Raw genomic sequence first — 21,723 nt, 5'->3', positions numbered from 1 at the left:
TGCCCCGGCAACCGCGCCGCCCGCGGCACGTTCCGGCCGCTTACCCCGCCCAAGGGCCGTGCGTACGTGCGTCGTCTCTATGGTGGCGGCGGATTTGGACGGACCCTACGAACCAGGAGTCAGGCGAGCCGATCTGGGGCTGCAGGTGTTACCTCTGATCTAGGCCGGGGGCTTCAGGGATCCGAGCCGAGGGAGAAAGCCTTGGGGGCTTCATCACACTTATTTGGCTCGCGGGCTTGGGGCCATCGGGTGGTCCTGTGTCATCGCCATTCCTCCTCTGCGATTCCCCCGTCGCCCCAAAACAACCCTGGGACTCCCCTGTCTTGCTCCTCGAGACCCTCCCCACGCCATGTGACCCTCCCCCATCACCGTCCTCTGGGCACCGCATCCTATGACCCAGTCTCAGGCATCTTCCGAAATGCTCGATGATAGCCGCCTTCGGGCATCTCCGCTGCGTCTGTTTGTAGCGCGCCTGGTAACTCGGCTGCACCTCCGCACAGGATGTTCCGCTGGGAGCGCTCCATTCCCCTGCGAGGCTCGGCCGCCGCCCTGTGCAACAACCTCAGTGTGCTGCAGCTGCCGGCTCGCAACCTCACGTATTTTGGCGTGGTTCATGGACCAAGCGCCCAGCTTCTCAGCGCTGCTCCTGAGGGTGTGCCCTTGGCCCAGCGCCAGCTCCATGCTAAGGAGGGTGCTGGAGTGAGCCCCCCACTTATCACTCAGGTGAGGCATGGAGTTGGGAGTGATGTTGCTGAACCCAGTCCTACCCCCAGCCTTTTCTCTCCAAACCTTCAGGAGCAGGCATGTCCTAACCTCAGAATCTCCCCTCTCCTGCCGGGCACGGTGGCTCACGCCTGTAATCCCAACACTTTGGGAGGCCGAGACGGGCACTTGAGGCCAGGAGTTTGAGACCAGCCTGGCCATCATGGTGAAACCTCTTCTTTACTAAGAATACAAAAAAATTAACCGGGTGTGGTGGCGTGCACCTGTAATCCCAGCTACTTGGGTGGCTGAGGCAGTAGAATCGCTTGAACCCAGGAGGCTGAGGTTGCAGTGAGCTGAGATGGAGCCACTGCACTCCAGCGTGGGCCACAGAGCAAGACTCCATCCCCCCCCAAAAAAAAGAAATCTCATCTTCCCTGCTTTGATTTTCTCCCTACACTGATGCACCTCCCTCCAGGTCCACTGGTGTGTCCTCCCCTTCCGAGTGCTGCTGGTACTCACCTCACATCGAGGAATACAGGTAAGAAGAGGACTCTCCTGTTTGCCCCACCAGAGCCTTCTCAGCTCCCCTGCCAGGCTTCCAGACTTTCCCACTTGCCTCTAAACGCTTCCAGAATTTTCACATGCTTGGCCCACTCACTCTTTTTCTATTTCTTATCTTCAATCTTTCCATCTTTTCCAGTTTCCAAATGCCACCTCCAGTATCTGCCCCTTTACTAGCTGTATGTCCTTACACTATTAACTTCTCACTCTCACTGTTGTCCTCTGAAAAAAATAGGATAAAAATAGTACCTACATCCCAGATTTGTTTTGAGGATTAAGTGGGCTAAGGCTAACATGGATATGTAAAGTACTCAGCAGAGGTCAGTTGGGTTATGCCCCCTGGTTCTTGCCCCGGTCTTCCAGATGTACGAGTCCAATGGCTACACCATGGTCTACTGGCATGCACTGGACTCTGGAGATGCCTCCCCAGGTACCCGCAGGACCAAGTAGGGTGGGGGCAGGGAGTGTTTGCTACGGCTGCAGGAGGGGATATTTCTGATCATTCTCGCCTTTCATATTCAGTACAGGCTGTGTTTGCCCGGGGAATTGCTGCCAGTGGCCACTTCATCTGTGTGGGTGAGGGAGCCAAGGGCAGGGCATGGAGGGGTGCTGGGGCATGTGGGCTGTAGCCAGGATAATGAGGGCCTGAGGAAATTGTGGAAAGTTAGAGGGAAGCGTGGAAGTGGAGTGGAATCAGAGACTCCAGTAAACCATGGAAGGGTTCAGAGGGTCAGGGTGGGATAAGATGAGGCTAGTGAATGAAGGGGCATGGCTGTTGGAACAGTGAGAAGGGGTTTTGTTACTAAGGTTTCTGGGATGGAGTAAGTGTTGAGTATGGTGGCTGGAGACCCAGGAGGGTCAGGAAGTCATCACTGGAGTACTGGTTCTGGATACAGGAACGTGGTCAGGCCGGGTGCTGGTGTTTGACATCCCAGCAAAGGGTCCCAACATTGTACTGAGTGAGGAGCTGGCTGGGCACCAGATGCCAATCACAGACATTGCCACCGAGCCTGCCCAGGGACAGGTGAGTGGACTTCCCCTACCCACCTGGGAGCCTTCCCCACCCTGGGAGGCAGGGGACCTGGCTTTGAGTCTTGGCTCTGCCACTAAACAGGTGGATGGCTTTGGGCAAATCTGCATTTTCCTAGTCTTCAGCAACCAGGTTCAGTGATAAAGCCAGAGATACTTTACATTTATGTAGTATTTTATAGTTAACTAAGACTTTATAATACTGATGTGAAATGAGGAGTTGGAACAAATGGTTTCTAAGATATTTTCCAGCTCTGAAATGTGCAGCTTCCTTCTCTAGAGCAAGTCCCACCTATTCAGGCCCAGCTCCAGTGCCATCCATCTTCTCCAGGAAGCCTTCCCCATATTCTAGCTCCTACTGATGTCTCTTAGCTGAAACCTGAATTGCCACTGCCCTCAAAAAACAACTCTTGTCTCCCCAAGTAATTTGCAAACCTCTTGAGAAGAGGGTATATATTTTCTTATTCATATTCTCCATTGTACCTGGCATAGGGCTAGGCCCATAGGCTGTGTTGGCTGCGTGGTGTTGGGGGTGCAGGGGCCCAGGGTCTAGTCATGATTGTGACTGGTTCACTACAAGACCTCCAGAAGGTCATGACACTGTGGCCTCAGTTTTGTCATCCATCCAGTGAGGCAATTATGCACCCCCTCCTAACGTTATTGGGGGATGGGACTCCATGAAGAAATTCAAGGAAAGCAGTTCATGCTTCCCAAGGGAACCCTGGTGGTAGGGGTGGTTGCTGATGGGTCTAGCTAGTGAGGGCTCCACACCTTGCCCTTTCCCTGGAGAGGCAAAGATGCACACACTGCCTCCCTTCCCCTCCTGCCCTGTATACAGGACCATAGCAGGGGAGAAAGGGAAGGGCTGATCTTGCCTTTCCCTTCAGGACTGTGTGGCTGACATGGTGACGGCAGATGACTCAGGCTTGCTGTGTGTCTGGCGGTCAGGGCCAGAATTCACATTATTGACCCGCATTCCAGGATTTGGGTAGGTGAGGCAGAAGGGGTAGAGGGCTTCCTGAGGTAGCTTCAGGCTGGGGAGTAGGATTTGATCTGGGCAAAACAAAGTTGGGTGTCACCCTTGCAGAGTCCCGTGCCCCTCTGTGCAGCTGTGGCAGGGGATCATAGCAGCAGGCTATGGGAACGGACAAGTGCATCTGTATGAGGCCACTACAGGGAATCTACATGTCCAGATCAATGCCCATGCCCGGGCCATCTGCGCCCTGGACCTGGCTTCTGAGGTGGGCAAGGTCAGTCTCCTCCTCTGTCCCTACATACCCTTTTTCCTGGCAGTGGAATGTTCAGCGAACACCACAGGCTTGTCTTTGCAACTCAGTGTAGCCCCCTCCCCTGGGGCACCTGGACTGGGGATTCCAGCTTATACCTGTCCCCTGTCAGGGCATTCTGACTCCCCCTCTTCCTCCTCCACAGCTACTCTCTGCAGGTGAGGATACCTTTGTGCATATCTGGAAGCTCAGCAGAAGCCCAGAGAGTGGCTACATTGAGGTATGTGTCATGGGGTGGGTGGACTTGGGGGGCCCAAGCATGGGGCAGCAGGCCCTGACCAGCCCTCTGCTCCCCCAGGTGGAACACTGTCATGGTGAGTGTGTCTCCGACACCCAGCTGTGTGGTGCTCGATTTTGTGATTCCTCAGGCAGCTCCTTTGCTGTGACTGGCTATGACCTTGCGGAGATCCGGAGATTCAGCAGTGTGTGAGAAAAGCAGCCTTCCTTTGTCCCTGTGGTATTCATAAAGTACCCGCTCCACCCAGCCTTTGTCTGATTACTCAGTATCACAGTCATATTTCACAGCTGGTGAACTATGCTCCAGGGGTGATATGAGGCAGGTCTAGACCAGGCAGAGAGAGGCACCCTGTCCTCAGGAGCCAGGTGAAGGCTGCTGTTAAATAACTTTAATGGTTGATGTGGGAGTCACAAAGGAGGTATGTTTCCTCCAAGGGTTCTTCAGTGCCATCCTCAAAGCTGGTTAGTGCAGGGAGGTAGGGCAGAGTTGGTTCCAGTTTTCTTCCAGGAAGGGTTTAGGGAGGTCCCAGCGAGCCCCAGGAATGAGTCCCTCGGTACCATGGCAACCACAATTTAAGAGGGGCTTCTGCCCACCCCTGCAGCCTACCCCAGGTCCAGCAGAGGAACAGGAGGCCAGACTGGCCAACTTGCTATAGACAGTGCCATATCCAGAGCCCAGCTGCGCATGGGTCATTTTCTCTTCTGGGCAGATCCTATGCCAGCACCTTTCTCTCTCACACTGGTGACTGGAGCCAAGTGCGAGGTTGGCCTTTGCTGCAGAGGCCTCTGGTCCGTGGGGATTGCTGAGGTGGGAGGGGGGCAACCGAGCGAGCCCTAGGGGAGTGGTCTGGGGGTACAGCATCCAGGGAAAAGGTTCGGGGTCTCCCCCAGGGCAGGGGGTGGGTCCAGGCTAGGGCTGGGGCCACTGAGGCAGGCGAGCAGGGGTTAGGCAGGGCAGGCTGGTCTGTAAATATTGCCAGCCAGGGTGGGGGTGTCTCCAGCCTTGCGCCCTCCCGCTGGGTCAGGATGTCTGTCACCGCTGCGATGTCATCCAGCGGCTCAATAGCTGTGGCACCAGGAAGGGGTTGGGGGAGGGTTGGGCTAGTCAGAGCTCAGGCCCCAAGCCTACCCAGCCCTATCACCTGTCACTGTAATAGGAGGAAAGCAAAGCCTGGATCTCAGCGGAGATTGCGTTATCCTGCAGGAGCAGCCCCTCACCTGGGCCCCCTGGGGCTACAGGCTCTGATAAGACTGTGGGATGTGGGGCACAAGGTAGATGGGGATGGGAAGGGGAGGAATGGGGAGCAGAGGTGGGTGAAGAAACCAAGAAAGAGGAGAAAATGAAAGCGGTGCCAGGCAAGTGAGGGGTCAGAAGAAGAGACAGGAATCCACATGCAGAAAGGGAAACAGAAAAGAAGAAATTAGGAAAGAAATCAATGAAATTATCCTGGCTCATTGGGGTTTTGTTTTGAACTTTGGTGGAGGTGGTTCTAAGAAGAGTTGGAGAGGAGAAAAGAACACACAGGATTGGGTGAGACTTGGGTCCCCAGAGATCTGGTGTAGCCCAGAGTGTGCTTTCTCTGTTTCCATTATCTGGTTTCTCTTGAAGTCCCCAACCCTACTCCCCATTAGCTTCCTGGAGTTCACATTCCTCTCACTTACCCATCTCGTGGTACAAGGACCCCTGCTTTGCCAGTGCTTGAGGTGGTTTCCGGGGAGCAGGAGTTTCAATTTTCATGATTTCATCACAGCACTGCTTCCACTGGCCTGGAAGAAGAGCACTGATTAAAAGAGAGGGCCAGGCTGCCCTTTCTCCTGCTACATTCCCTTCCACACAATCTTGAAACAGAGGCCTTTAGTAAAAATGACAAACTCCAGTTCTTCCCAAAGGTTCAACCCAGCCCCCTTCTCTCTTACTCATGTCAAAGAAAAGCTGCCACAGAGCCTCCATCCAGCTCTGCAGGGCTTCCCGACTTTCTGTCTGAAGGGTGTGTGTCACCTCATCATCCCCATACTGGTTACTGATGCTTAGGGTGAAGGGCCGTCCTAGAGCCTGGTCCAGCTCCCCTGCCCGGACTCGAGTCTCCTGCAGGAGAAAGAAGAGGTCTACCTTGGTCACAGAAGTTGGCAGTGACAATCAGGCAGCCTTGATCACGCCTGCCTTAGAAGGATGAGCTTGTGGGGCTTTTGCTGAGCCCTCTCATTTGCCTCCTACTGGCCAGAGTAGGAAGGAATGGCAAAAAAGGGCTGGGGATGAGACAGCCAGTCCTGAGTCAGGGGAGGAGGAGCAGCTTGAGACAGGGAAAAAGGGATTGAGCAAGGCAGGGAAGACACAGAGGTAGGCAAGGATGCTCCAGCCAGAGGTCCCTCAGAACTGACAAAAAGTAGGCAGGAAAGCCAATAAAAGGGATAGGGAGCAAAGAAGGGCAATTGGACCTGGAAAGAAATGGGAAGTGGTAAAATAGATATAAATTGGAATCTGAGGGAGAAGAGGGAGAGAGGATGAAAAGCCCTGAACTTGCAGGCGAGAGAACCCTCTCTGAGACTTGGCAGGGACTGAGGATGGCAAGTGAATGGGACAATCCTCTCCCAGTGATGCTGTGGTTGGGGAGAATACGGGCCCCTGAAGCTGGTTGTGGCACTGTCAGGAGCAGGAGGCCTGCTTCTATCTCTCTGAGGTATGTGCCCACCCTCCTGGGGCCTGAAGGAGAGGCTCCTGGGCCTGTGCCCTTGGTGGCCTTACTACCAAGGGACCCATCACCTTGTTGACAGCAATAGTAAGCAGCGGCTCTTCCCCAGTGTCTGCATCCTCAGGTTGCCGGTAACAGAAGAGGTTTGTGCCTTTCAGAACTCCATGCACTTGTGCCCAGTTCTGCATCTCCCCAGCTTGCTGCACAAATGACTCAACATTTTCTGGGGAAGTCACGCCCCCCAGTATCCCTCTTCTTAGCCCCCCATGAGAACCTGTTCGTTTTGTCCACCCTGCTGTCGTCCATTCCTCCCCTCGTCTGGCCATACCCCATTTCTTCCACCCAAATCTTGATTTTTCATTAGCTCTTCTATTCCTGGTTATCCAGCTCTCTTCTGCCTTCTCCCTGCTCCCTTCCACTCCTCAGGGCCCCCTCACCTGCACCCTGAGGGTACCACTTGCAGTGGGCTGAGTCATGCAGAGAGGCTGAGCTGCCAGACGGCAACACACGCTACCATAAAGGGGCAGCCAGGCAGGGTTCTCCTCTGGGGGAGGAGGAAGTGCAGGGTGAGGTAGGGGAATGAGAAGGGGACCATCCCACAGCCCCTCTTCTCACCATCACATGTGTGTGTCCCCCATGCACACACATACTTACCATGACTGGCAAGGGTGAGGTCATGTGTGCGGAATCCATCTTGCACTGCTGCCAGGGTAAGGGTGGTGTGAGCCAAGATGTGGTAACGAGGACCACTAAGGGAGATAGGAGAGAGCATCAGCCAAGGGAGGGGCATGTTGGCCAGCAGGAACTCTAAGGGCTAAGCAGATCTGCCCCATTGTTCAGGCTGCCCCACAGAAAACTCGCTTGCCTCCCCAGAGGGTTAGGAATGAACATTTACCGAGCTCCAGCTAAGTGTCAGGACCTATGCTTTATACGTTTTATCCCACTGTATTCCTATGACAGCCCTGTGAGGTTGGTGGCATTCTTCAACTAGATGAGGCAACTTGAGGCTTAGAGAGGTTAAGAAACTTGCCCATAATTTATAGCTGGAAAGTGGGGATGTTTGAATTTGAACCCATATCTATGTCCAAAATCAGTATTCTGTTCACTACCCAAAGGTTCTCAAACTGCTTCTCAGAGTCTCAGTGGTCCCATGAGGTGTCTCCAGGTGCATTTAGGTAGCACCACAGGTCCCAGGGTACTCTGCTGCAACCAAGAAGCTCTGCTCTATCCACATAAAATGTATTTGCTAGGCTGAGTGCTGTGGCTCGCGCCTGTAATCCTACCACTTTGGGAGGCCGAGGCGGGAGGATCACTTGAGCCCAGGAGTTCGAGACCAGCCTGGGCAACATAGTGAGACCCAGTCTCTAAAAATAAAATGTATTTGCTGCTGCTAAAAAGTCAAGACCCCAGGGCCTAAGTCTCCCTGCCTTCCTACTGGTCTTCTGGACTGGCTTCGGCCCAGCTCTGAGGCGTGGGCTGGAATGCCTCCCAGCTACGTGGCCACTGCTCATTCATGTCCGTCTGCACATCCTGGCAGCAATGCAAAATGGGTTCTGCACACTCAACACAGTTCAAAGGTCACCTGTGGGCAGAATACAGGCAGCTGAGGGTGGTGGCGGTGTGCAACGCCTTACCCAACAGCTGGGGTGGGGAGCAAGATGGGACTGCTCCCTGAACCCCCAGCACTGTCCAGCGATGCCCGGACACGCCTCCCCGAGGAGCGGCCCAGGGAGCTGCTGAGTTTGGTGGCAAGCCTCTTGGGGCCGCCAGTCAGGGCCCCCTCTTCTTCCACACAGGCCCCATACAGCTCTAACCGCAGTTCAAAGTCTGGCCCCGCCTCAGCGCTGCTGGGAGGAAGAAAGGAGGGTGGTCACAGAAAGTCCAGGGAGGCAGAGGGTGGGGGATGTGGGGGAGGCAAGTGCAGGACAGCTCCACAGAGAAGGCCAGGTGCCCCTGCTCTCCACCCTCCCCCGCTCCCAGCTTCCTCCCCTGGAACTCGCTCATCCAGAACTGGAGCAGGGTGGAGGAAGGAGGTAGCCACAGTTTGAGGTACTCACAAGAGCACATTGCTCTGAAAGGAGATGTCTGTGAGGGTCCTGTCCACCAGGATCATCTCTGTGTCCTGGATGTGTTCCCCCAGCTGCAGCAGCAGGAACACAGCCCAGCGGTGCAAGTCTGGGGACAAAGAGGGCAAAACTCAAAAAACACGTCCCACAAGAGCCTCCTACTTCAGGGTCATTCCCCTGACTTTGTCCCAGGGTGTGTGGAACTCACCACCTTTGTTCTTGAAATATTCTGTGTCCTTCCACATGAGTGGAATCCGGAGGTCTAAGGGGCAGAAGGGTAGGAATAGATGTTGAGATGGGGCAGGAGGCCGTGTGCTTGGGCAAGGGGTGCCAGCAGCTGGGGTAGCTGTGCTTCTTACCAGAGATGCAGACCTGGCCGCGGCAGGGGGAGCGCTCAGCGGGTGGGCCACTGTCAGAAGGCCTGTGGATAAATCACAATGTCCTGGCCTGGCCTCTAGCCACTATTCCCCCTTGCTCTGGTCCCAAGGACTCTAGGATCCCCCTGATCCCAGTGCCTTAGCCGCCAGGTCCCCAGCCAGGCTGACAGGCAGGGCTGAGGGACTATAAGAGAAAGTTATCCATTGAACCCAGCAGTTTGCCAGGCTTGGGGACACCAGGGACACTCAAGCCACATTAACTCACAAATAAGGCACAAGCTCAGGGCTCCTCTCTCCAAGCAACCTCCCTGACCACCTCTCCAGATCCCTGCCAAGGGACCTGCCAAGGACAGGTGGGGCCTTGAGGGGCAGGTACCCACAGAAAGACTTCATTTCCAGGGCTCTCCATTAAACCCCTGGCTTAGAGGGGTCTCCAGTCTTTTTTTTTTTTTTTAACAATAGGAAAGCTGCTTATTTCCCACCATCCCATCACTTCTTTGATATAGGAGGGTACTGGCTCAGAAAATAATTTGGCCAACGTTTATTCAAAGGAAAATTACCAATAGGGAAGAGTTACGTTCCATTCACTACAGACCCTTTTCCTTCCCTACCACTCCCCATCTTTGATTTCTCCTTTTTCCTCCTGGCCCGATATGCTGTACCCTACTAGTGCCCCAAGTTCTGCAGCTCCCCCGCACCCCACTGCAGGGCCCGACACCCCACCTTCCTTCCCTCCCTGCCCATCATCAGGACTCACCACATGTGTCCCTTTCCTGAAGCGACTGCCAGTTCATCTGTACTTATTCATAATGCCACTAAAGTAATTACTGACTTAGTAGAGCCTTAAGCTAAATGATGTGGCACTAATGGCAATGTGTTTAGCTGACAGGCACTTGAGGTGTACCTCAAATCACCTGTGTGGGCTGTGTGAGGACTTTGGCAGGACAGAGTCTGTCCATGCTGCCTCTCAGGAGAGGCTGTCCCCCCACCAGCTTGCCCTTCCTCTAGCTTCATGGGATAGCCATAGAGTGGGTTTTCTGCCTTCTTCTGGTAGCTTCATGGGTGAGCTCCTGGGAACCTCCCCTTGTGTCAGCCTTCATGGCTGGAATGGGCACCATGCCTGTGAGGGGCTGGGACTACTTCCCCTAGCAGCCTCAGTGGAGTAAGTAGGCCGCTTTCCTAAAAACCAATTCTCCAAATGACCACTTTATCCAAATTGGCATATTCTTAGAATAATTTGCCAAATATTTTCCCCAATATTTTGGCTTTATCATGGCATCACTTAAGTCATTATAGACTTGTCAGATCAACAGTCTAATGTCAGTGTTGCTTACATTTTACATCCAGAAGCTGAGCCCTTTTAGAAGGCACAATCTAATTTGTTTGAATGGGTAGGCTTTCCTTAAGTGGTTTCTTATTTCCTTTCCCACTCCCTGCCTCTGAAGGTGAACCCCAGATATAACAAACTATTGTCAGTATGTGGTAAATTGGTGATTTTGTGAACCAGCGTTGAGGAAATTAATTTTCCAAAAGCCAGATAGCCAGTCTTACTGGATCACAGACAGGGCTTAGCAAATTAGTGCTTTTGCATTACTTGCTACCCTTCAAATCAGCTACCTTTCACCAGACACACCGACTTTTCTAAGTCCTGCCCTGGCTACTCACAAATGCGCCTCTGGGCAACACATAGTGGTGGTAAAACACCAAGGTCTCTCCCAGGTCCCTGATAAGACTTCATGGGGAAGTCATCTTTAAGGTGGTCCACATGCCACACACGCACACGCTGCACCACCACCACCTAGAAGGCCTCCTGCCTCCATCGAGGCCTCGCCTCCCCCTTGCTCACCGCCGGCTTGTCTTCCCCAGCACCTGCGCCTCCTTGCGCCGCTGCAGCTCGCCCATGTAGCTGAGGATGCGGCTGTTGCACACTAGCAGGCTCTTGGTGGCCTCCAGAGCCTGCTCTCGCTGGGAGCAGGCTGCCAGCAGCTTACAGGCCCCTTCCCTCATCCGGATCTCATGGTCTAGCTTCCTCTGCAACTCCGTGTCCTAGCCAGGGATGGGGGAAGGGTGAGAAGGAAATGTCAGTCAGAGGACAGGCTAAAGCACTCCCCAGTCCCCAAGTGGGCTGTGGCCAGTAAAACTGACAAGAAACTAATGTTTTAGGCAGTTCAAGGGCAGGCGTTGGGTCTCAATCTCAGCTGCCCACGAATAAACAGAGAAGCTTTGTAGCCAGGTGCAGTGGTGTGTGAGGGAGGCTGAGGCGGAAGGATCCCTTGAGCCTAGGAGAGCAAGGCAAACCTGGGCAACATAGTGAGACCCCACCTCTAAAAAAATATATAACAGCTGGGCATGGTGCCTCTCGCCTGTTATCCCAGCACTTTGGGAGGCCGAGGCGGGCGGATCACAAGGTCAGGAGATGGAGACCATCCTGGCTAACATGGTGAAACCCCGTCTCTACTAAAAATACAAAAAATTTAGCCGGGCGTGGTGGCGGGCACCTGTAGTCCCAGCTACTTGGGAGGCTGAGGCAGGAGAATGGCGTGAACCTGGGAGGCGGAGCTTGCAGTGAGCCGAGATCGCACCACTGCACTCCAGTCTGGGCGACAGAGCAAGACTCCAGCTCAAAAAAAAAAAAAAAAAATATATATATATATATATATACACGTATATATACACACACATATATGTGTGTATATATATACGTATATATACACACATATATGTGTGTGTATATATACGTATATATACATACATATATGTGTGTGTATATATACATACATATATGTGTGTATATATATACATATAATGTATGTAAATATACATATATGTGTATATATATACACACATATATATACACATATATATGTGTGTATATATATATAAAAAACAAATAAGAAAAATAGAGATGCCCTCATGAATTTGATGGTTGGAAGTACAAATTCCTTCAGCCTCTTTTGAGTGCGATTTGGAAAAAAATCTATGAAAACTCAAATTCATATATCCTTTAATCCAGCTATTCAATACCTAGGAGTTTATCTTACACATATAGTTTCACATACAACTAGGTAAAGCCATACATACAAAAATATTCATTGCGGCATTTTTTTTTTTTTTTTTTTGAGACGGAGTCTCACTCTGTCGCCCAGGCTGCAGTGCAGTGGTGCTATCTCTCAGCTCACTGCAAGCTCCACCTCCCGGGGTTCATGCCATTCTCCTGCCTCAGCCTCCCAAGTAGCTGGGACTACAGGCGCCTGCCACCACGTCCGGCTAATTTTTTTTTTGTATTTTTAGTAGAGACGGGGTTTCACAGTGTTAACCGGGATGGTCTCGATCTCCTGACCTTGTGATCTGCCCGCCTCGGCCTCCCAAAGTGCTGGGATTACAGGCATGAGCCACCGCACCTGGCGTCATTGCGGCATTGTTTTAAACACCAAAATTAAAACCCCTTCCGTAGAACATTGGTTAAATAAGTAACAGCACATCTGTACCCTGTAGTATTGCAGACATTAAAGAAAGAGATATGCATATGTATGCAGATATGAAACTATCTCCAAAATAAATTATGTGAGAAAAGAATGGTAGTATTGCACATACTACCATTTGTGCATGATATATATACGTGTATGCATGCATATATATACATAGGTAAAGATATGCATGTTTATGCATATTAGTGATTGTAGGCCTGAGAGCCAGAAATGGAAAACATTTATGATACTTTTTTTTTTTGAGATCGAGTCTCACTCTGTCACCCAGGCTGGAGTACAGTGGCGCGATCTCAGCTCAGTGCAACTTCCGCCTTCCAGGTTCAAGTGATTCTTGTGCCTCAGCCTCCTGAGTAGCTGAGATTACAGGGATGTGCCACCATGCCTGACTAAGTTTTGTATTCTTTTTTTTTTTTTTTTGAGACCAAGTCTTACTCTGTTGCCCAGGCTGGAGTGAAATGGCATGATATTGGCTCACTGCAACCTCTGCCTCCCAGGTTGAAGCGATTCTCCTGCCTCAGCCTCTGGAGTAGCTGGGATTACAGGTGTGAGCCACCATACCCAGCTAATTTTTGTATTTTTAGTAGAGACGGGGTTTCACCATGTTGGCCAGGCTGGTCTCGAACTCCTGACCTCAGGTGATCCACCCACCTTGGCCTCCCAAAGTGCTGGGATTAGAGGCGTGAGACACCATGCCTGGCCTAACTTTTGTATTCTTAGTAGAGACAGGGTTTCGCCATGTTGGCCAGATTAGTCTCGAACTCCTGGCCTCAAGTCATCCTCCTGCCTCGGCCTCCCAAAGTGCTGGGATTACAGGCTTGAGCCACTGCGCCCAGCCTAATGATACTTTATATATACCCTTTGTACTACTGGAAATTGTATTTCCTTTAAAAAATATTAGATCTTTGGAGTTTAAAAAAAAATTATCAGGCCCTATCTAAGATTTGCAGAATAAGAATCTCTAGGAGTGGGATATATGTACTTTTGGAAAACTCCCCAAGTGATTCTGAGTTACAGCCAGGTTGAGAACCACCAACTCATGGGAATGGACAGAAAGAAAAGCAAATGAGAGTTATCCCTCAGACTCAAATGATGCCAGGGACATCTAGTCGGCAAGGGATCAGTGGACAAGGAGCATACCACCTACAGTGTTCACTGACACTGCACAGAACCCTCTACACCCCAAATTAAGAGAACCACCACCTACTGGCCCTCTGAGCTTGGGAGATGAGGTCAGAGGCAAGGAATGGGGATGGGAAGGTAGGTGGTCCAGGAATGAGGGACTGTGGATAAGGGCCAGCTGAGAGGCACTGAGAGAGACACCAGGATTCTCAGGAACATTCATTTAGAAAGGAGCCCTGGAGGTCTTGCTTCTTAAAAAGCAATGGGCAATTTGCTCAACCTCCCTAAGCCTCAGTTTCCCCATCTGTAAATCAGGAATGGAAATAGTCCTAGGGCTGTGAGAATTCTGTGAGGCAGGAACTTAAAGCACTTAGCACAGTGCCCAGCATGCAGTATACATTAATGGCAGGGATGCTTATTTTAATGATGCTATACTTTGGTGGTAGCAGCATTTACTCAGTCAACACAGGGGCATCCCTGTACTGTCCAAGGCTGTACATTTAAAATCCAGCTGGGAGGTGAGAGATGATGACTTTAATGGCTGCTCCATAAGTGCCATGTCATGGCACAACCATACTCACAAGAAACAGACTCTGTTTGCTTCTGGCTGAGGTGATTAAGGAAAACTTCAGAGAGGAGTTGGAAGACTAACTCTATCACAGTGTACAGATTGGTTCAGGAGACAAGTCGAGCCATCCATTTGAAACAGGGGAACTAATGTGACCACTCCAAACCTGTCTTTTTCCTCACACCAGCTCTCCTCCATACCCTGTGCCCTTGCATCTGTCCCTAGTGGCTCCAGCCTTCAAGTCTCTCAGACCTGAACACCCTAAATTCCCTCTTCTAAAAGCCTTGTCCTGCCTGCCTACAGATGCTTCCTTGGCTATTTTCTGGGCCACTGTGCTAGGCCGGACTTTTATCACTTTCCCCCGTCACCATCCACCCGTTTTCCTTCTGTAATACGCCAGCCCTTTCCCAAAGCCCCTCACCAGGAAGCCCTTTCAGACTACATAGGTCCTCCCAGTCTAGTTTTGTCTGCACCAGGGTTCTGTGCTGCCCGACAACCCCCACCCCAGTCTGCACCCAGCTTCAGCCACAAACATCCCAAATGGGTGAGCCCGGCAGGAGGGGGACACGGAGGTGTCCTTAACCCCCATCTTGGCTAGTCTCATCCCAGTCCCAGCACTCACGGATCCCTCCCCAGGCCGGTCCATTGCGAGAGGCGCACAGAGGCGCGCGAGGTCCAGAGAGCTGCACCGGCCTGGGGAGCCGGCGGTGCCCGAGGGCCGCAGGAAATCGGAGGAGCCAGGGCGCCAGCGTAGCTGCACCGCCTCCAGCTGCAGCGCTCAGGACGCCGGTGACATCAGCTCCTAATTGCCGCGAGAGCAACTGAGGGGTACCAGGGCGCTGGAGGTCCCTCCAGGCACCTGGCTGGGCTTGGCTCAAGGCGGTGCCTCCACCGAGACTCCATCGCGGCGGGACGGGACCTCCGGGAGTGCGCCCGCGCCGCCCTGGAAAAGGCTCCTGGCCTTCACGACGTGCTCCAGCTCCGGGAGGCCCCTCCCGCGTAGCGTTTGCCCTCCAAGGTGACCCCTTGCCTGAGAGTATGGAGGGTGGACAGTGTATAAATTGGGAGAGCTGGGGCCCTAGGGAGGTCGCTGGGCCCAGCATGGATGAGCAGGACCACGAGCCCAGACACCTCCTCTGTTTCCCTACTGCTCTCCAGCCCCAAATCCACTCTCCCAAGGCCCAAGGCCGGGAGCGCCCTAGGAAACTGGCTCCCACCCTTTCAGGCAGAGGAACTGGGAATCCTGGCTCAGGATCTGGACCCTTGTGCTTCTAGCGTTTCCCCACCCCAGGGATAGTTCCTTGTTGCCCCCTCCCCACCCAAACACACCCTCTCCCCAAGGGGGCAGCATTTCCCCTGGGAAAGAGCCCAGAGCTGGGTGTCAGCTGGACCTGGGTCAGATCCCAAGGGGCTAGAGGATGAGTCATGGGCCCCACACACATTAGGCCCCCTGTTGATATTCCTTCCACCCCTCCCACTCTCTTCTGTCTCTGACTTCCCGCCCTGCTTCTCATCACCCTCTGTTCCCTTCAGAATCTCCACCAGGGCTAAGTACAAATCCTGGCTTAGGGACTTGACAAGCCCAGAGAATTTGGAACCTGACCCCTGGAACCTGAGTTTGTAAAATGGGGAGTATTCCACCTTCGTAGCATTGTTTGAGAATTATATGGGAAAGTCTCATCTCTACCTGGGCCTAGCACATATTTTAAAATAAGGCCCTTTTACTTGCAGCTTGAGTCATTTCCTCCAGAAAGTCTTCTTGGACTTACTCTTCCATGACTATCTCTCTTGCCATTCCCTGAAACATCAATGGGTCTCTCTTTTGAGGACCTGCTGAACTTGGTTGAGAAAGAACACAGCACCCTCAGCCACTCTCCTAAAGGAGAGTGACCAAAGTAAAACTAAGTCTCTCATCTGCCCCAGAACTTGGACAGGCCTTCCACAGAGAAAATTTACATTTTTTAGAGGAGGGTAGGATGCAGAATTTAAACAATTTACATACCTAGACCAGCTCTGTCCAATAAAACCTTCTGCGGTGATGGAAATGTTCAGTAGCCATCTAGCACTTGAAATATGGCTATAGCAACTAAGGAATTAATGTTTTATTTTATTTTAATGAACTGAAAGTAAGATTTAAATGGCCATATGTAACTGACGTGGACAGTGCAGAGGACTATGAATGGCGAATAGGTTTTATCTCATGCACTGATGGAGGATAATTAGGTAGAGTCCCAACGAGTTCACTGGACACCTTTCTACAAATTAGAAAAAGCTGACCCTCTCCAGGCAAACAAATTAGATAAAGGTGCTCCCTCCTGATGCAGGTGAAACCAGACCAGGACTCTCACCTCTGGCTGGCGCCTGTGTGAAGGACACAACCTGCACAGTTTATGCCAAGACAGTCCCGAGAAAGATTCTGAGGCCAGGTCTGGGCTCATTGACAAAGAGTGCCAAAATTGACCAGTAACATCTACTATGATCCAGGGAGTGGGGGCAGGGCTTGAGGGGGGGCAGCACATACAATATCCTGCCATTCCTGATCTAGACTCTTTACAGTCCTGCCTCTGACCTCTCAGCAGCAGCCCCTGCCTGGTCCAGGAAGTCGCTTCCACAACTTCCTCCATCTTCCCCATCTCCGTAAACAGCCACACCACCCAGTTGCTTAGCCACATACCTGGGAATCATCCTGGAGTTCTTTCTTTGCCTTACCCCTCTCATCCAATCCATCAGCAAATCCTGTCAGACCTACCACCACCATTTGAAATCTACTCCCTTTCTCCACCATGAGCATTTTAATTCACACCACCAGGTTCACTCCCCTATTACTGAAACAGCCTCCCACCTGGTGGACATTTGCGAACTCTCTTGCCAACCCTCCACTCCCAACCCTACCCTCAACTTCCCACCAGCCTATTCTCCATAGCAGCCATCATTTAAAAACATGGCATGAGTCATTCCCTTGCTTAAAACCCTTCCATGGCCCAACATCACACTTAAGATGAAATCCAGGTGCCTTATCATGGCCTTCAAGGCCCTGCATGATCTGGCCACTGCCCATCAACTCCACCCCAACTACTATATTCCAGCTACACTGGCTCTCTCTTTCCCACAAATATATTACCCTCATCCTCATATCAGGGCCTTTGCCCTTCCTCCAGTCTTCGCATATCTCCAAATCCTCCTGGGCTCAGCTCAAAGATCTCCCAACAGAGGCCTCCCCTGACCTCCACATCTAACATTGCCTCCCTCATCTGATTTTCATTACATCTCCGTTTTCATCATAATTTCTTTATGTGATATTATTTATGTGTTTGTATGTATATTTCTGTTCTCCCACTACAATGGAACTTTCTTGTCTTGTTCACTGAGGTATCCTATGGTCGAAAGGAGCTTGGCAGATAGTACATGTTTTATACATGTGTTTAATAATACATAGCGCAAGGTGCAGTGGCTCACGCCTGTAATCTCGGCATTTTGGGAGGTCGAGGTAGCGAGATCACTTGAGCCAGGACCAGCCTGGGCAATATAGTGAGACCTCGTCTCTGTAAAGAATTGAAAAAAACAAATACACGAATAAACAGCACCTTGCCGTCTCAAGGGCCAGCAGAATCCTTACTCATAACCCAGAGTCCTTCTCTTCTCTAGCAAGGCTACATCCTTTCTGTAAACCTCTCTCACATTGAACTCCTCTCTTCTTCCCATACCTAAAAGGAACCCTTGTCCCCAGAACAGACATCTACACTCACCACAGAGCTTCCTGAAATAGGTGTAAAAACCCTGCTGCAAACATAAGACTATGATGGGCAGAACTGAGCCTGGGTCCACACACTGCACCCAACACAAGGCATAGGGAACCACCTGTCCCTCTCCCCACTTTAAGCAGGCCTGGCTCTCCCCACCATGCTGTAGCAGGAATGGGTAGGGCAGAGATTGGGGCTGGGATGCAAGTGAAGGAGGTGTGTACTCCAAGGGTGGGGGGATTACCTCCAGGCTGAGTGCCATCTGCCGAATGTAGAGCATATTCAGGTCCTCCAGGATGTGCAATCTGTCCTGCATCTCTGTGCCCCCCCGGTGCCCTTTCCCTTGTCAACCCCTCCAGAGGGGGGACAGATAGGTACCACACTGTCCCACAGTTCCTCCTCCCACTGTTCCCTCAGTCTTTAAAGAGGTGGCCAGCTCTTGGGCAGAGGGCAGAGGCTGCCCTTATCCCTCTGCACTCCTGTTAAACCCCTCTGGCTGCTCTGACAAATTTTCCTCTCCTACTGCTGCTCCGGGGTCCTGCTGGGAGCCAGGCAGGGAAGAAAAGGAAAGCGAAGTGAGGATGAGTGGGGTCCCAGGAGGAAAGGCCAGCTGCAGAGGGGGCTCTAGGCACAGAGTGTCCAGTCTCGCTTTGGTGGCAGCTGTTCTCCCAGCTGTGGAAGAAAAAGGCCCTTTCATTCCGACTCTGGCCGCTCCCCAGCCCCCGCCCACATCCCTGGCCTGGTGGACAGAGAATCTGTGTGCGGAGAGGGCAGTGAGGGGCAGGCACAACTGGAAGGGGGCAGGGAAACGACGCCTCATGCAGGTTCTAGAGTCATGGGGCTTGCAGGAGGTTGGAGCTTCCCGAGAGGGGTTCCAGCTTAGTTTGAGAAAGTTAGGAAAAAGAGCCACAGAGGTGAGGACCTCAGGGGAGAGTGAGCCCAGGGAGTGGGACAAAGGGGTGAGTTGGTAAAGCAGCCCAGCCCTAGGGCCACCCCTTCCAACTCAGGGCCCCCATCCAGCCCGCTCCACCCTGGGCTCACAATTACCTCGCTTTTCCAGAGAAGGGAGGAGAGGGAGAGAGGAAGGCAGGGGTGTGCCTGTCTGCTGCTGTCCCCGCTCCCTTCTGCAGGCCTCTTCCCTTCCAGACAGGAAACCAGCCCCGATTCCCAGCCAGCTGCAGCCTAGCGCCCCCGCCTCCACGCCAGGCCCACGGAGTCACACTCCACTCGGCGGCCGCCGAGCCCTGCGGCTCCGCCCCAGCTCCTCCGAGCTGTCCCCGAAGGCCGGGCTAATCCCAGGGGCGGCCCCAGCTCACAGGCCCCTCCCCCTGGTCCCGGGCCTCGCCCCTTACTCCCCCACGCTGGCCCCACGCGGGTTCCTCGGGCCCAGTCGCTTGGGGGCAAGGGGACCCGACAAAGGCCCCCTCTCCCCAGGTCCACTAGCTTCTGAGTCAGAGAAGGCCCGGGACGCCGGGACAAGGGTGTGAAAGAGCCTCTTTGTTCTGGGAAGGCTGGAGGGAAAGGGCAGAAGCCAGGCCTGGAATCCCAGCCGGGAGGTAGAGGGGGCGGAAGGAAGGCCCACCTCACTTAACCCTTTCCAGACCCGGAAGGGAAGGCTTGGAACTGGGCTCTCCTTGGGCGAGTGTGAGTCTGACCTTGGGGACAGAAGAGTCTTCGGGGTAGCTATTCGCCTTCTCAGTCCCCGCTCAACCACACACCTTCAGCCCCGCCCTAGCCTCTAGGGCGTTACAGGTGGGGCTCCAACAGGTTAACGCGTGGACGGCGGACGGGGGAAACGCTCAGCCTAGGGGCTGGACTCCTCTTAGGCCCCAGAAAAGGAGGCGGAAATTTTGCGTATGGAAAGTAACCCCAAGGAGTTAAAAGCCCTGCAGGGGCATAGAGGAGCCTTTGAATTGGGCTTCGGGGAAGCGAGCGGCCCCGGCCTAAAGTCGGGGTTGATGACAGAGACTGGCCCAGATGGCTGCGACAGGTTGTGGGATGGGGCTGGCGGCTGGGGAACAAGCGGGAGCCCAGGCCAAGAGTCTGAGCGCTTGGGGCCCGCCTAGCTGCCCACCGCGCTTGGCCCGGGGATGCCCAAGACATTTGGGGGTTCAGACACATTTTGGGAGTCGAGCTGGGGCCCTACAAATTGAGACCAACCCGGGCTTTTTCCAGGCTCAGGCAGATAATCCTAACCAGGCCGGGGAATAGGCAGCATGGATCCGATGAAAATGCAGACTGTCCACACCTTACTTTTTAAGTCAACAACTCCGTCGGGTTTGTACCTAGACCGTGCATCTCCGCCCCTCGGCGTGCACGCGGGCGAGGGAAGGAGGCCGAGGTGGCTGGGGCTGCCCCCGGGAGCCACGGAAGGGGAAGGCAGGGACGCGGGTCTCTCACCTCGGGCGGGTCGCTGAAGAGGCTGAGTCGGAAGCGGCCGCGTTTGAACTCCATCTCCAGGGCGGAGCCCCTGGCCACGGTGACCCGGCTCCGGTGGTTTCGGGAGAACATACTGGCGGCCCTGCGACTTTGCCTGCGCAGTGCGCTCCCCGCGCCGCCCGGCTTAGCCTCCTCTTCTCGGCTTCTGTCTCTCGACGCTCGCCCGCCAGTCCGGCCGGGAATCTCCCGCTGCGGGGCTCCAAACCCCGCCCCCGGAGACGACACCTGGGCCGGGCAGGGCGCGGCAACCTCCTCTTCCACCCCCGCCAAAGGCCCAGCCCGTCCGGCCAGTCCCTGGGCGCCAAGCCGACCTGGCCCGACGGCCCCGGAGCCCCCAGGGGCGCACTGCACCTCGCGAGCACTGTAGGGGCGCGTTCTCCCTGCCCGCGCGGATCGCGAGCGCTTACCTGGACTTGGGACGGACCGAGAAGCCCTGCTCCGCCAGCCGCCCCAACCTGGCAAGCCTGGCTTCCCGGGCGCTGAAAACCCCGTGGCTCAGGGATCGCCGCGTAGCACGCTCCGGCTCTACTCGGGCCCTGGGACCTTGCCCAGTTTCAATCCCGGCAGCCTCCGAAGAGACCATTTCAACATCCCACAGTCCCAAACGTTACTTCTTCGTCCCCCTCCCCACCTAGGCTCCTCTGCGAGGCTATCCGCCTAAGCCTAGTGGCAACAACTGCTGGGGGGGGGTGCTTAAACACGTCGTGAAACCCCAGCTCTGTCACTAACTAACCGTGCAATCATTGACTTGGTCCAGTCACTAGCCTTTCTGAGCTTCAGTTTTCTCATTTGTTCAGTGGGAATACTGTAATTATCCCCACTCTTCAACTTGCTATGAGGATTACCTATAAGAATGAGGGTAAAATGCCCAGCATAGTGCCTGGCACAAGGCAGGTGCCCCATATTTGCAGCCATAAAGAGCAGCCGCGCGGTGGCTCACGCCTGTAATCCCAGCACTTTGGGAGGCTTAGGAGGGTGGATCACCTGAGGTCGGAAGTTCGAGACCAGCCTGACCAACATGGAGAAACCCCGTCTCTACTAAAAATACAAATTTAGCCGGCCATGGTGGCGCATGCCTGTAATCCCAACTACTTGAGAGGCTGAGGCAGAAGAATCGCTTAAACCCGGGAAGCAGAGGTTGTGGTGAGCTGAGACCGCACCATTGCACTCCAGACTGGGAAACAAGAGTGAAACTACGTCTAAAAAAAAAAAAAAAAAAAAAAATGGCTGGGGGCAGTGGCTCAAGCCTGTAATCCTAGCACTTTGGGAGGCCAAGGGGGACTGATCACCCTTGAGCTCAGGAGTTGGAGACCAGCCTGGGCAACATGAAACCCTATCTCAACAAAACACACACACACACACACACACACACACACACACACACACACAAATTAGCCTGGCATGGTAGTGCACACCTG

General features: G+C 53.4%; 2 protein-coding genes across 11 annotated transcripts; one reads left to right on the top strand and one right to left on the bottom strand.

Moving 5' to 3' along the window:
* Nucleotides 1-3: 3 nt before the first annotated feature.
* WDR54 (WD repeat domain 54) lies at nucleotides 4-4,065 on the top strand. Of its 5 annotated transcripts, none has more exons than XM_054476263.1 (10): nucleotides 4-145; nucleotides 501-723; nucleotides 1,181-1,243; nucleotides 1,630-1,696; nucleotides 1,789-1,842; nucleotides 2,163-2,290; nucleotides 3,183-3,283; nucleotides 3,383-3,545; nucleotides 3,727-3,801; nucleotides 3,880-4,065. In XM_054476263.1, exons 2-10 carry the CDS (start codon nucleotides 502-504, stop codon nucleotides 4,009-4,011), a joined length of 1,005 nt encoding a protein of 334 aa, XP_054332238.1. In that variant the 5' UTR covers nucleotides 4-145; nucleotide 501; the 3' UTR covers nucleotides 4,012-4,065. The 5 variants fall into 5 exon arrangements, with proteins under 5 accessions (XP_054332238.1, XP_054332240.1, XP_054332241.1 ...); XM_054476265.2 differs by having other exon boundaries at nucleotides 33-145; nucleotides 3,383-3,536; XM_054476262.2 differs by having other exon boundaries at nucleotides 62-123; nucleotides 3,383-3,536.
* A 127-nt stretch (nucleotides 4,066-4,192) lies between these two features.
* RTKN (rhotekin) lies at nucleotides 4,193-21,041 on the bottom strand. 6 transcript variants are annotated; one of them, XM_054476255.2, is made up of 13 exons: nucleotides 18,914-19,124; nucleotides 18,111-18,538; nucleotides 10,798-10,997; nucleotides 8,934-8,995; nucleotides 8,783-8,836; nucleotides 8,566-8,683; nucleotides 8,143-8,355; nucleotides 7,163-7,257; nucleotides 6,946-7,052; nucleotides 6,580-6,708; nucleotides 5,736-5,904; nucleotides 5,481-5,585; nucleotides 4,193-4,884 (listed from the first exon to the last, which is right to left on the bottom strand). In XM_054476255.2, the coding sequence occupies exons 2-13, from the start codon at nucleotides 18,180-18,182 to the stop codon at nucleotides 4,553-4,555; spliced, it is 1,656 nt and encodes a 551-aa protein (XP_054332230.1). In that variant the 5' UTR covers nucleotides 18,183-18,538; nucleotides 18,914-19,124; the 3' UTR covers nucleotides 4,193-4,552. The 6 variants fall into 6 exon arrangements, with proteins under 6 accessions (XP_054332230.1, XP_054332231.1, XP_054332229.1 ...); XM_054476256.2 differs by having other exon boundaries at nucleotides 8,143-8,352; nucleotides 18,914-19,123; XM_054476254.2 differs by lacking the exons at nucleotides 18,111-18,538; nucleotides 18,914-19,124 and adding an exon at nucleotides 20,267-21,041 and having other exon boundaries at nucleotides 8,143-8,352.
* Nucleotides 21,042-21,723: the final 682 nt, after the last annotated feature.

Source organism: Pongo pygmaeus, chromosome 12, assembly GCF_028885625.2.
Source record: "Pongo pygmaeus isolate AG05252 chromosome 12, NHGRI_mPonPyg2-v2.0_pri, whole genome shotgun sequence".
Classification (NCBI taxonomy): Eukaryota; Metazoa; Chordata; class Mammalia; order Primates; family Hominidae; genus Pongo; species Pongo pygmaeus.
Note: the sequence above shows the minus strand (reverse complement) of the source record. Positions and strands in the feature narration are given on the sequence as shown.

Excerpts from the sequence above, each read along its gene's own strand:
- WDR54 (XM_054476267.2), top strand. The coding sequence starts at position 80 with ATGGTGGCGGCGGATTTGGACGGACCCTACGAACCAGGAGTCAG. Across the intron at positions 724-1,180 it reads GCCCCCCACTTATCACTCAG|GTCCACTGGTGTGTCCTCCC; the intron begins GTGAGGCATGGA and ends ACCTCCCTCCAG. Across the intron at positions 3,546-3,726 it reads TGGCTTCTGAGGTGGGCAAG|CTACTCTCTGCAGGTGAGGA; the intron begins GTCAGTCTCCTC and ends CCTCCTCCACAG.
- RTKN (XM_054476253.2), bottom strand. The coding sequence starts at position 20,377 with ATGTTCTCCCGAAACCACCGGAGCCGGGTCACCGTGGCCAGGGGCTCC. Across the intron at positions 8,996-10,797 it reads CTGGGGAAGACAAGCCGGCG|GCCTTCTGACAGTGGCCCAC; the intron begins GTGAGCAAGGGG and ends ATTTATCCACAG. Across the intron at positions 5,586-5,735 it reads GCAGCTTTTCTTTGACATGA|GCCAGTGGAAGCAGTGCTGT; the intron begins GTAAGAGAGAAG and ends CTCTTCTTCCAG.